The sequence below is a fragment of the Hemicordylus capensis genome, chromosome 16 (assembly GCF_027244095.1).
Source record: "Hemicordylus capensis ecotype Gifberg chromosome 16, rHemCap1.1.pri, whole genome shotgun sequence".
Classification (NCBI taxonomy): Eukaryota; Metazoa; Chordata; class Lepidosauria; order Squamata; family Cordylidae; genus Hemicordylus; species Hemicordylus capensis.
In genome coordinates this window covers 8,621,107-8,634,799 of record NC_069672.1, presented here as the reverse complement: position 1 = coordinate 8,634,799, position 13,693 = coordinate 8,621,107, and the positions used below count along the sequence as shown (strand labels likewise).

The 13,693-nt window shown below is 47.7% G+C and overlaps 2 protein-coding genes across 11 annotated transcripts in view; one reads left to right on the top strand and one right to left on the bottom strand.

The window, feature by feature from the left end:
• SLC45A1 (solute carrier family 45 member 1) overlaps positions 1–1,903 on the bottom strand; it is an 18,515-nt gene extending 16,612 nt beyond the window's left edge. Inside the window, exons 1-2 of one of the 3 annotated variants that reach the window (XM_053281546.1) lie at positions 1,767–1,902; positions 1,119–1,308 (exon numbers count right to left, since the gene is read on the bottom strand). In XM_053281546.1, the coding sequence (XP_053137521.1) occupies positions 1,119–1,156 (38 nt within the window). In that variant the 5' untranslated portion in view covers positions 1,157–1,308; positions 1,767–1,902. Of the gene's footprint in view, positions 1–1,118; positions 1,309–1,766 lie in introns of those variants that run through there. The other 2 variants (XM_053281548.1, XM_053281549.1) reach the window with 2 other exon arrangements.
• LOC128338726 (claudin-16-like) overlaps positions 1–13,693 on the top strand; it is a 13,825-nt gene extending 132 nt beyond the window's left edge. The window contains exons 2-8 of one of the 8 annotated variants that reach the window (XM_053281553.1): positions 1,767–1,959; positions 2,295–2,417; positions 3,792–3,842; positions 7,071–7,131; positions 8,251–8,415; positions 12,508–12,572; positions 13,432–13,693. In XM_053281553.1, coding sequence (XP_053137528.1) covers positions 1,774–1,959; positions 2,295–2,417; positions 3,792–3,842; positions 7,071–7,131; positions 8,251–8,415; positions 12,508–12,572; positions 13,432–13,626 — 846 coding nt within the window. In that variant the 5' untranslated portion in view covers positions 1,767–1,773 and the 3' untranslated portion in view covers positions 13,627–13,693. Of the gene's footprint in view, positions 1–1,766; positions 1,960–2,294; positions 2,418–3,791; positions 3,843–7,070; positions 7,207–8,250; positions 8,416–12,507; positions 12,573–13,431 lie in introns of all 8 variants that reach the window. The other 7 variants (XM_053281552.1, XM_053281550.1, XM_053281554.1 and 4 more) reach the window with 7 other exon arrangements.

The following is a 13,693-nucleotide window of genomic DNA, read 5'->3' as shown; positions in this document are numbered from 1 at the left end:
CCGCAAGGAAATAAAATGGCACTTTTCCCCAAAAAAATTACGGAACAGTCTCTCATAATGCAATTCTCCTTTGCTTCTGAGCTCTTTAGGGCTGAGTCTACACATGTAATGGTACAGCCCTGAGGTGGCAGAGAGGGCTGTACCACTTCAGGTGCAGGTGAGGGTGCTCATATTTGGGTGGAGGGGAACAAAAACTCCACACACTTCTTTTTTATTTATTGTTCAATGTTAATGCATCTCAAGGTGGTTTACAAAAATTAAAATAAAATTTCATCCAAGTTACGTTTAAAACCTTAAAATCAAGTTTAACAAACCTTAAAAGCAGGTTAAAGAAAACCTTTCTCTGGGAGAAAGCTAGCCTGAATCCTTCCCCTGACACACTAGTTTTCTACATTCAGGGAGTTTTATTTCTATAGAGCAACCTTAAAACACATCACAAAAAAACTTTCTTTTATTTGCTGGAATTGAATACAGTTGACATGTAATTGTGCTTGGGGGTTTTTGTTTGTGCTTTGGGGCGAATGAATATTTATGTTCTCAACTATAGTTTATATCTGAAAAAGTAAAGTTGTTTTTTAAAAAAATTCACAAAACACATATGAGAGCCAGCATGGTGTTTTGGTAAGAGGGTTGGACTAGAACGAGAGAGTCCTGAGTTCAAATCCCCATATAGCCATGAAACTCCCTGGGTAACTCTGGGCCCATCACTTCTCTCTAACCTACCCCACAGGGTCGTTGTGAGGATAAACACAACCATGTACACCACTCTGGGCTCCTTGGAGGAAGAGCAGGATATAGATATATAAAAAGAATAAATAAATAGACCAACACCTTCAGGATGAAGGTATTAGGATTACTAATAACCAGTTATCTTCCATAGGACAGAGAAACAGACACAGATCTGTAGTCCGAAATAGCACTAGCACTTACATTTGTCCACCACCGAAATGTCCACCACCACCCCAAAATACTAACAGCCTGTTTAAAGGTAGGTGTTGAAATTTATTCCATAACCATTACATATTCATCCCATGCAAAATATGCACCCCATCCATTCTCCAGTAACTTTTCACTCATTGGCTAGAACCCTGGAAGGCGGGAGCCAATTCATTTCTTACCAGGTAGAAAAATCACCTGCTCCATTTTTTCCCCTCATGCTTTCGCAGGCAGACGAGCGAGAAACTGATTTTTGTTGCTTAATCCGAGTCCAACTTTTAGGTAACCTGAAGAGTCCAGAAGCCTGGGTCCGTAGCCCTGGGGGACTAGGGCAGGCTCAAACCCAAACCCCCAATTTTTTATTTGGACCCCCTATTTTTTTAAAAAAAAAAAAAAACAAATAAGTAACTAAACATGCTCCAAACTGCAAGCTCCCTGCCTGCCTCCACAACTTTCAGAACTTTTAGATCGGCTGTGGGCCTTTCTAAGGAGCCCCCTCTGTGACCCACAGCCACAGCCCTAACAGCTAATCCCAGCTCCAGCGAAATCTTCAGTCACGGGCCCGTCTCTACAAGCAGAAGTCTGCAGTCTGCCTCTAGCCCTACAGAGTTTCTCTCTCTTTTTTTCCCCCCGACTCAGGAGAGCTCATCCTTCTCTAAGACATCATCCCTCTCTAAGACAACAGAGCCAGGAGCTGTTCCCTTCCCAATCCAACCTCCTCGAGCATCACCTCCTTCATCCCTGCATCCCTGCCCAAGGGCCTGGTGGTACCCAGGATGCTCTCACATCCTCCCAGCCACCTGCCGTGATTCAGGAGGAAACGGCCATACCTGTATTATGAGAGATGCTGCAGCATCCTTCGTTGGGGAGAGGGAGGTCTGCCGTTTCCCCCGGATTCGCCTTGCTCTGCTGCTCCCCACGATCTGCCGGGTCTTCTCCCTCCTCTGCACAAGGTGTCTGTGTTCTGGCTGGGGAGGAGGCTGGGGTGATGTCACCAGACATCCTGCCCTCCCCAGCTCTGCGGTAAGGCACCGCCTTCTCTCCATCTCAGCTACCAGGCCTTAAAGAGGCAGGCAAGGTGGTGGGGAAATGCAACAGCCTGCAAGCTTCAGACAGGCAGGACTTGGAGGAGAGATTTCTTGGAAGGAGACAGACAGATTCTCCCTTGCAGAATGGCTCCAGATCTCACCGGGGGGGTGGGATGAGAGGCAGGGTCCCTACCCTGTGGAGGATCCTCAGTCATGCAAGTGTGATCAGGATGAGTGCTGGCTAGGCACAGGGGCAGAGACAGTGCCGCTGAGTTGGGCTCAGAATCTGAATGGCTTCGTTTCTCTCCTTTAAAAAAAAAAAAAAAAAAGAATCGGATTGATGCGTGCCGAATCGGTCTTGTGAACGATACAACCGGGTCTCCTCGCATCGTGAAAACCGGCACGAAGGGTGTGGCTAAGGGTGAGATTTATTTCGAAGACCTGAGGTCTCCGGTGAGACAAATGCAAATCTGGGATGTGCCTTTTAAATGTGGGGTATATTTGGCGGATCGGGGTTGCTTTATATTACTTCGGGGTTCATCACTTGTGGGGGGGGTTGTAACTCAGTGGGAGAGCATCTGCTTTGCGTGTGGAAGGTCAGCATCTCGAGGTAGGACAAGGGAAGACCCCTGTGTAAAACGCTGGCAAGCTGCTGCCAGTCAGTGTAGACAATACTGAGCTAGATGGACCAGTGGTCTGACTTGGTATCAGGCAGCCTTTAGATGGTTTGGAGGCTATTAAATGTTAGTTGGTTGAAAGAAAAGGCAGCTTCAGAGTTGATGAGATTTAACGCGGGGAGAGGGTGGGGCTAGAGTTCAGCAGTCGAGCATCTGCTTTGCATGCAAAAGGTCCCCGATTCAATCCCTGGCAGCATCTCCAGGTAGGGCTGGGAAAGGCTCTTGGAGAGCTGCTGCCAATCAGTGTAAACAATACTCAGTTAGATGAAATAACAGCCTGACTCCGTAGGCAGCTTCATATGCTCATCCGCCACACCCGTAGCTTAGTGGCAGAGCATCTGATTTGCATGCAGAAGGTCCCAGGTTCAAGCCCTGGCAGCATCTCCAGGAAGGGCAGGGAGAGACTCTTGCCTGAAACCTTGGAGAGACGCTGCCAGTCAGTGTAGGCAGTACTGAGCTAGATGGACCGATGGTCAGACTCTGTATACAGCAGCTAATACAATGATCTGGATGCTGTAATTTCAGAGTTCGGTGGTAGAGCATTTGCTTTGCCTGCAGAGCCAGCGTGGTGTGGTGGTTAGAGTGCCAGACTAGGGCCGGGGAGACCCGAGTTCAAATCCCCATTCAGCCATGAGACTTGCTGGGTGACTCTGGGCCAGTCACTTCTCTCTCAGCCTCTAACCTACTTCACAGGGTTGTTGTGAGGAGAAACCTTAGTCTGTAGTACACCGCTCTGGGCTCCTTGGAGGAAGAGCGGGCTATAAGATGTAAATAATGGCTACATTGCAAGGCTTTTGCTTGGGGATTATGGGAGGTGTAGTCAACAACATCTGGGAATCCCTGTTAGAGGGAACACTGGTCCCAATCACTGGATTCCAACCCACTCTTAAAAGTATCTTCTAGTCCTTTGGGTCATAGTGGAAGGGTGTTGGTTGCCAGGCATGCAAATAGGACTGAGAGGAGCATGGGGATTGGTGTAATGGCTGTTGGTGTCACAAAGATGCCAAGAACTCATGACAGGAGGGGAGAGCAGTATATAGGCCTGTATAGTTCCTAGGGAGAGTGGACAAATGAGGCAGGACTTTCTGGCAAAAGCTTGCCAGCGTGGCAAACTTGGTCTGTTATTTTATTCTCCCTCTCACCTTCTCAGTACAACCAGCCATACCAGCAGAGCAGTTCCAGAGGAGAAGGCAGGAAAAAGGTGAAAATCACAGCATTTCTGAGTTTGGAGATATTTTGGAGGTCCATTTGTTCAACCCTACCGCCATGTAAGGATTGGACACAGTATCCATGACTGATGGCGGCGGTGAATATTTACATGCTGCTTTTCATCAAGCGTTCCCAAAGCAGTTTACACAGGTATAAATAAAATAAAATGGCTCCCTGTCCCCAAAGAGCTCACAATCTAAAAAGGAAACATAAGCGAGACATCAGCGACAGCCACTGGAGGGATGCTGTGCTGGGGACGGAGAGGGCCAGTTGCTCTCCACCCTGCTCAATCAAGAGAATCACCACTTTTAAAAGGTGCCTCTTTGCTCAGTAGCAAGCAGGGTCCACCCTGGTGTGCATGTGAAAAAAGGAGACTAGAAGTGTGAGCACTGTAAGATATTCCCTTTCGGGGATGGAGCCGCTCTGGGAAGAGCATCTAGGTCCCAAGTTCCCTCCCTGGCAGCATCGCCAATATCGGGCTGAGAAAGACTCCTGCCTGCAACCTTGGAGAAGCTGCTGCCAGTCTGTGCAGACAATACTGAGCTAGATGGACCAAGGGTCTGACTCAGTATATGGCAGCTTCCTATGTTCCATCCAGGACATCCTTTTTAAAAGATATTCTCCCCACTTCCGCAAGGGGGAGCTTTCTGGCCTTTTACAAGCTCTCACCAATGCCTCCAGAAGGAGACTTTTGGTTTAAAAGCTGCACAGGACAGGATTTTTTCCTAAGGAAAAGCTTCTGCTGGCCGTGGAATGGAGATCACCGCCATGGCCGTGGCAGCCGACCTGCTAGGCATGATGCTAGGAAGCCTGGGCATGTTGCTTCTCCTTCTGTCTGCTGGATCTGCCTGCTGGAGGGTAAGACTGAACAAGAGCTTTTAAAAAAAACGTAAAATGCTTACTATGCAGAGAGGCACCTTTTCAAAGTGGGGATTCTCTTGCATTGAGCAGGGGGAGAGCAACTGGCCCTATCTGTCCCCAGCACAGCATCCTTCCAGTGGCTATTGCTGGGGTCTAGCTTATGTTTCCATTTTTTTAAGATTGTGAGCCCTTCGGGGAGAGGGAGCCATTTGATATGTATCTATGTAAACCGCTTTGGGAACCTTTGTTGCAAAGCAGTATATAAATATTTGTCGCCATCATCTAAAACGATGCAAGCTCAGAGCCTCTGCCAGAGAAGAAGAGATTTAAAAAAACATCTGCAGCTTCTTAATTTTAGGGGCGAAAGAGGACTAATTGCATGGAGAGGGATGACAAAGGTTAATTTTGTATGGTATCGTGGAGACATAGGAAGATAGGAAGCTGCCATCTACTGAGTCAGACCCTTGGTCCATCTAGCTCAGTATTGTCTACCCAGGCTGGCAGCGGCTTTGCCAAGGTTGCAGGCAGGAGTCTCTCTCAGGCCTACCTTGGAGATGCTGCCAGGGAGGGAACTGGGAACCTTCTGCGTGCAAGCAGGCAGGTGCTCTTCTGAGCACGGCCCCAGCCCTTAAGGGGAATATTTTGCAGTGCCCACATCTAGTCTCCCATTCAAATGCAACCAGAGTAGACTCTGCTCAGCAAAGGGGACACATTTTTCTCCCCCCCATAATGCTAGAATGTGAGAAAACCAATCAACTGGACCAACATGTAAACTCAGAACAAAGACGCAGGGCGGCCCTTTTGTGAGGCAAGGTAGGCCGTGGCTTCAAGCAGCAGATGATTGGGGAACCAGCAGGGCGGCAAAATTCCCCCAGCCAGCTCTATAGGAGCAGCTCTTTGGGACCAACTAGACTCTTGCACCCTCACACTCCGTGCAAAGTTTGCAAGAAGCCCAAGGAGAGACGAGGTAGCTGCTGGCATGCTCCTTTCCTTCCCACCCACCCCACATCACTTTCAAAGTTTGCAAGGGTCTGTTATGAAGGAGGTTGGCCCCCAGCAAGGTCATGGGGCTAAGCAGTAGCTGGCACTTCAACTCAGCTGCCTCAGTACCTTGAGCCTGGCAAAAGGAAAGCCATTCTTCACATAGTGTGATGCACCAGTGGAACTCACTGTCACAAGACATGGTGATGACCACTGCCTTAGAATGGGTTTAAAGGGCGATTCAAAAAAAATTGCCGGAGGTGAAGTCTATGAATAGCTGTATTTAGGATAGTGAAACAGAACCTCCATATTCAAAGGCAGTATATCTCTGAATACCAGTTTGTGGGGAGCAACAGAGGGAGAGGATTGTTACTTTCATCTTCTGCTTGTGGGTTTTCTGAGAACAGCCGATTAGACATGGTGTGAAACAGGATACTGGGCTAGATGAATCTGTGGGTCTGATCCACCAGAACGTCTGTTCATATGTTCTTTCCAGACCATGCCTAGCCAACTAAGCAAAACCTGTACATGGATCATTTGCAAAGGAGAGGCAATCCATGGTCTCAAAAGCCATGTTTACTCAGAGTTAGTTCCACAGGGGGGGGGAGTGGTCTTCTGTACAGGGAATCAACCTGAACCCAAACCCCAAACCCAGTCAAAGAGGCCTTTTCTGTGAAACAGAACTGCATCTGAATCTCAGATTTCTTGATTGTCTTGGACCTGACCTCTTAAAGTAACTTCTAGTCATTTGGTCCTTAACGGTGAGCATGTTGGTTGCTAGACATGCAAATAGGGCTGAGAAGAGAGAGTGTGGATTGGCTGGCTGCGAGTAAACTTCTATATACAAATAGTAAATCGGTTTCTGCTTGGACAGTTATTTGTGATTGCTGCTCTTTTGTTCTGTTTTAACCTTGTGGGATGGTTTTATTATTGGTTTTATACTTGCCTTAATAAATGTTTTCGCCGTTTCCTCTTCAAAACGGTTTTCTCATCCAGTCTTAAAAGACTTGTTCTCCCTTCTTTAAAAAACAAACAAACACCTGATCATGCTCTTGATTTGGGAGCTGGAGCGATGCTTTGAATATGCCCTTATAAAAAAAACGGAGACCTGGTTGCCGTAGGAACACTAAAGCTGCAAGGAATTGTGGCCAGCCCAAGCTGGTAGCAATCGTCATGCTGCTGGAAAGGTCAAGGTTGCTTCGGGACTTTTCAAGGAAGGGGGACCTTGTGAGATTTTTTTTTTTTTTGTTAGGACCTGGCAAACCTTGTTCGGTTGCTTGGAACCAGGCATTGGGAAAAAGAAAGATTTGATCAATCCGTTTTGCTGTGATCTGGGCGAAATGATGTTTCTTTTATTTATTTACTTCCTTTTGTCTAGCAAGATGCGAAGGATCCCCTGTCTTCGGTAGACCTGAGCAACCGTTGCCGAGGACTGTGGAGTGAGTGTGTGTTCGATAATGTAGCCAATCTCTGGACGTGCGACATTCCAATTTCGTATCTCAGTGAACACCCTGGTAAGGCAAATGCATCATAGGAACATAGGATGCTGCCATACCGAGTCAGACCTTTGGTCCATCTCACTCAGTAGCGTCTACACAGACTGGCAGCAGCTTCTCCGAGGTTGCAGGCAGGAGTCTCTCTCTCAGACCTCTCTTAGAGATGCTGCCAGGGTGGGAACTTGGAACCTCGATGCTCTTCCCAGAGCGGCCCCATCCCCTGAGGGGAATTATCCCTGGCCGATGGCTGCCCTTCCTCGGTTTGCAAACCTCTCCTTCCGGAGAGCCCATCACTTCATGAGGCAGACTGTTCCACAGTCTAACGGCGACTACAGGCAGGAAGTTCCTCCTACTCATTAGCCGGAATCGGCTTCCTTCAACCCACTAGTTGTAGACCTGCCCTCCGGAATTGCAGAGAACAACTCCACTCTTTCTTCCGCAAGACAGCCCCACTCAGATATTTGAAGATAGTAGTATCTGCTACCCAACAAATAATTATATACTGCTTTTCAAGAAAAGTTCTCAAAATGCTTTCCATAAGAGAAATAAGTCGGTTCCCTCTCCCAGAAGGGCTCACAGTCTCAAGTGGAACATAAAGGTAGACACCAGCAATAGCCACAGGAGGGATGCTGTGCTGGGGTCGGCTAGGGACAATCGCTCTCCCCTTGCTAAATACAAGAGAATCTCCACTTTTATAAAAGAATCTCCACTTAGTCGTCTCTTCTATTCACCTCCATGGCATCAATTCCATGCGATTTGCACCTCTCTTTATTTTATTTTCTGTATTTCAACTAAGCAGACAACAACAGAAGATAATCACGATCCAAATACACAATTATGTAGTCAAAAAAAAAAGAATACAAACAAAAAATGTTGGACTACAGTGCCCATCATCCCCTGCCACCACTGCAGGGGATGATGGGATTTGTAGTCCAGCAACATCTGGTGGCCCGAGCTTGAGGACCCCTGGCCTACGCCAACTGTGGCAATTTTTCAGGAATATATATATTTTTATTTTTATATATATATATATAAAAACACCCCTCTTTCTGCTTCTTTTAGCTGTCCTAGTGACCACGCGGATCTTGTTGATTCTCTCCAGTTTTCTCACTCTTGCAGCCGTGGCTCCCTTCATTGCAGGAATGAAATGCATCAAACTTTTCCGTGACGGAGTCCCCCAGAAATACAAGTTTTCCCTCGTGGCTGGGATCCTGTTCCTCCTGGGAGGTAAGCGAGACCTTGGCCACTGAAGGAGCAGAGCAAACACCCGTCTGAATCTTGCCGAAAGAGAACCTGAAATCCGGAGGGGATGCCAGGGGCCAGCAGGGTGTAGGAGTTAGAGTGTTGGGCTTGGACCAAGCAGACCTGAGTTCAAATCCCCGTTCAGCCATGAAACTCACTGGGCGACTCTGGGCCAGTCACATCTCTCTCCACCTAACCTACACCACAGGGTAGTTGTGAGGATAAACACAACCTTCTACATTGCTTTGGAGGAAGAGTAGGATATAAAAGTCATTAATAAGTCGTTGATTAATAAGTACATTAATAAGTAGGCGATGTAATACTCACGATGGATAGGGACATAGGAAGCTGCCATATACTGAGTCAGACCATTGGTCCGTCTAGCTCAGTATTATCTACACAGACTGGCAGCGTCTTCTCCAAGGTTGCAGGCAGGAGTCTCTCTCAGCCCGATCTTGGAGATGCTGCCAGGGAGGGATCTTGGAACCTAGATGCTCTTCCTAGAGCAGCTCCATCCCCTGAGGGGAGTATCTTCCAGTGCTCATATTTCTAGTCTCCCTTTCATATGCAACCAGGGCGGACCCTGCTTAGCTAAGGGGACAAGTCATGCTGGCTACCACCAGACCAGCTCTTCTCCTCCCAGATCTGCTACCATACTTCTCGCCAGACTTTATTTTATAGCATACATTATTTGAATGCATAAAATAATTTTATTGCATCAATATGTAATAAAATAAGCTCTGGAGAGTATTGTAGCACATCAATAAATAAGAAAATAAATACGTGTCAGGGTCCGTATTCCCTAGAACACGGATTCCCAGATGCAACTCCCCTCTTAATCCCCAGCCAAAGGCCATTGCAGCTGGGGATGCTGGGAGTTGTAGTCAACAGCATCTGGGAATCCCTGTTAGAGCGGAAACTGGTCAGGGTTCTTTCCATGCCGACATTTTTGGGCGGATTTTCTCTGATGAGGGCTTCTCCTGCTGGGTGACTCTAGTCCAGTTCCTTCGCTCTCCACGTAGCCTACTTCACAGGGCTGTTGTGAGGCTAAGCATAACCTTGTGCTCTGGCCTCCTTGGAGGAAGAGCGGCATGCCTATGCCTTCAATAAATAATAGCGTCAGTGACAGGGTTCCTCCCATGCAGATAGTTTCAAAGAATACTTTCTGGCTGGCTTCTCTGCCCTTGTTTTCTAAGCAAGGCAAATATTTGTTCTTCAGCACTGAGGACAAAGGAACAAATATTTGCCTTGCTTAGAAAACAAGGGAGGAGGCAATGGTCAACCCCTCCTGAATTCTACCAAAACAACCACAGGGCTCTGTGGGTCCCAGGAGTCGAAACTGACTCAACGGCACACGTTACCTTTAAATGCTGGCGAAACAGAAGTGTCTGTCAGCAGCTGCGCCTCAGGACCTCGGAGCACTTTCCATAAAGTGGGGGCAAGAACCGGCCCCGTGGTGGCAAGCAGGAATTGTCCCCTCTGCTAAGCAGGGTCCACCCTGGTTTGCATTTGAATGGGAGGCTGCATATGTGAGCACTGGTAGATATTCCCCCTTAGGGGATGGGGCTGCAGCTCTGAGAAGAGAGCCTGCTCTTCCAAGGTTCCCAGTTCCCTCCTTGGCATCTACCAAGTCAGGGCTGAGAGAGAGACTCCGGTTTGCAACCTCAAGAGAAGCTGCTGCCAGGCAGTGTAGACAATGCTGAGCTAGATGGACCAAGCGTCTGACTCGGTATAAGGCAGCTTCCTATATTGTAGCAGGAGAACTGCTCTTGTGGTAGCAAGCAAGAATTGTCCCTTTTGCTAAGCAGGGTCTGCCTTGGTTTGCATTTGAATGGGAGACCACATGTGTGAGCACGGTAGGAGATTCCCCTTAGAGGAGCATCTGCCTGCTTGCATGAAGAAATTTCCAAGTTCCCTCTGTGTGGCATCACCAGATAGGGCTGGGAGAGATCCCTGCCTACAACACTGGAGAAGCCGCTGCCAGTCTGTGCAGACAATACTGAGCTAGACGGACCAAGGGCCTGACTCAGTATATGGCAGCTTCCTATGTTCCTAAGGCATATTGCCACCTCTCTGGCACTCCAAAACTCTGCTGCCCGAGGCAGACCCCATCCCCATACCTCATGGAAGGGCCACCCTTTCCAGCAAACTAGTCAGCCCCTGAAAACCTGCATTGCAAACATGCAAAAGGCCAGGTTTAGCACTCCAAGACATCTTTTCACATTCATGGCTGTGCATTTATCATATTGACCTGAACAGAAGACGACCCTGAATGCAATAGAAGAATCTACCCAAATGGGAGACACAACCCTTAAAAGACAGAGGAGAAATACAGAATATATCTGTAGTAACCAACCCAAAAGGAAGAGGATTCTGTATTTAAGACAATCCCCCCCACCCCATTTCTAACTTCAAAGAACTGGGGGGGTGTCTAGTCTTGGATCCACAATAACATATTAGAAGGAATAAGGAAGCTTCCGTTTGCCTCAGTTAATATGATTGTTATTAAAGTATAGCCAAACTTTGCCTGGGGGTCAAAAAACACAGTAGATCGTGCCAGGTGAATTTCTGGAGGGAGGAAACTCCCCAGCCAAGTGGCTACCACAGTATACAGTACCTCATTATACCAGTCCGGAGACTTGGCTACATCTGAGACCAGATCAGTAACACCAGTTGTGCAAAAGAGGCAAGCTGTTCAGGTTGTAGAGCCAAGCCAGAGTCTGTGAGGCTTTATAAGGACACATGAGACATGATTGGTCCTCTTGTGTCACCTGACAACAGCCGCTTTGGGAGACTGCAGCGCCACCTTCTGGCCGGCTGCGTCAGCAGCACCCAGACACAGTAGATCTACCATTCTGTGGCTCCTTCTTCTGACACATTCACACATTCACCCAGTTTACCCTCTGTACACTCATACTGCATAATGTCTGAATCGGGCTAAGGTGTGGACATGGCTTGTGGATGACTGTACATTTTAAAGTGATCCAGGCCATTGCTCCCTGATCAGGGATTCCCAGATAATGTTGACTTCAACTCTCATCATCCACAGCTGAAGTGGCCTTTGGTTGGGGATGATGGGGGTTGTAGTCAACAATCGATGGGCATATCTGATACAGAAAACCCTGGTACAGGCCTCCTCAAATGACAAACACAGTTAGTAAGTGTACCATAGTTAGAAAATGTTGAACATGGTATAGGAATAATTGCATATCTATGCATATACAATTGGTTTACAGTGTCTTGAATGTGAGAATTAGGACTCCTGTCTTCCTTCATTCACATGGACGTTTCTTATTGTCGACAGTGTCACTACGTAATCCCTCGATTTCTTCAACCATTAAATTTGGCTCCCCCCCCATTTTATTGTATACCATCCTCAAATTTTAGACTTGGAAGAGACCTTTAGAGGTCATCTAGTCCAACCCTCTGCTCCGTTCAGAGAACTGCTACCTCTGGAGGGGGGCTTCCTCCCTTCATGGCAGAGGTGGGACAAACATCTGTTGGAGAGGCGCTAACTCTGGATTTCCCACAGTGAGCGAGGACTGGACTAGATCATGGATTCTCGATGTTGGGTCCCCAGATGTTATTGGACTTCAGCTCCCATAATCCCTAACCAAAGGCCACTGGGGCTGAGGATTATGGGAGCTGAAGTCCAATAACATCTGGGGACCCAACGTTGAGAATCCCTGGACTAGATAACCTCCAAGATGGCCCCAACTAGGGATGTGTACTAAATCCGCATGAATCGGTTTGGATTTGAAACCATTTAATAGAGTGGAGATCCGTTCAAATCGATTCGAATTATCCCAGCTTCGAACCGAATTTGGATGAGTTCACTCAAATTTGATTTGACTTTGGGTGAATTGGAATCGACTCATATAAATTTCCACTCTATTCAATGGTTTCGGATACAAATCGTTTCAAATTTGAATTCGAATCGATTCGTGCGAATTTTGGGCACATCCCTACCCACAACTTTAGGATTCTGCCAGCCATTGCCCGTTAAAGTCATAGAAGCCCTCGTGGGGTGGATGGGAAAGCAAACAATCCTGACGTAACACCTCTTCTTTTTCACAGGACTCTCTGGAGCCATTGCTGTTCTCTGGTACGGCATCGACACTGTGCAGAAATATAAGCTGGAAGTAAGTTGGACCTTAGGAAAGCTGAAGCAATTGAGCTTAGGAATCAGTGTGGATTCTTACAGCGCCTCACCTTTGAAGGTATCTACAGGTTTGGGGGTCGATGCTCAGCAGGCTGGCGTTTGATGCCACCACACTGAACAAAGCAGCTTGTGTTAGGTAGCTTGCGTGGAAACAGAACACACAACCTGCTTTATCATTAAGGTGCATCCACGCATAATGGCCCTCTTTTTGTCGTCGCGGGCTAGGAACGTCGCCAGCACTAAATGCAGAGCAAAGACAGGTATTCAGCCTTCTCTATAAAAGCTACGTGCCAGCTCAGGATAACTGTAATTTAGTGCTAACGTTAAACAACAGGTCCTCAGATCACTTTTGTTGACAAAGAGAATTTGTTGACGAAGAGAATGGAATCCCAGAGTTTTGGAGTTGGAGAGGACCCGGGAGGTCATCTAGTCCACCCCCTGCTCTGTTCCAGCATTCCATGCAGAACAGGTCTTGTGGCAGCAAAAATGAATCGTCCCCTTTGCTAAGGAGGGTCCACCCTGGTTTGCATTTCAATGGGAGACTGCAAGTGTGAGCACTGCAAGATATCCCCCTTAGGGGATGGGGCCGCTCTGGGAAGAGCATCTGCATGCTTGCAGGCAGAAAGTTCTAAGCCACCCCCCGCTCCCAGAAGCAGCATCTCCAAGATACGGCTGGGAGAAACTCCTGCCAGCAACCTCGGGGAAGGTGTCTGAATAGGGGCTATTGTAGTCTTAACTTCTATCAAAAAATGTGCTGCGAAGAGATGTTACATGAATCCCTGTTAAGTGCTGTTCACTTGAGACTCCAGCTATGTCTCACCTTTTGAGTTCTCTTTCAGGTCAGCTTGGGCATCCCTGGCGTGACTTATGAACTTGGCTATTCCTACTGGATGGCGGTAGCGGGCATGGCGTGTGCCTCTTCCACGGGAGTCCTGTTAATTGCTGCCAACTCTCTCAATGCCCAGATGCCAAGAAAGGCACTGAAACCTTTCCGGAGCCCTCCTGATTCCAAAAGGCAGGGCACGTACCTGTGAAGGTGTAATCCAGGGCTTTGTTCACTGCTGGCAGCGAGAGATGAAGAAGTGTCACTCAAGATACTGA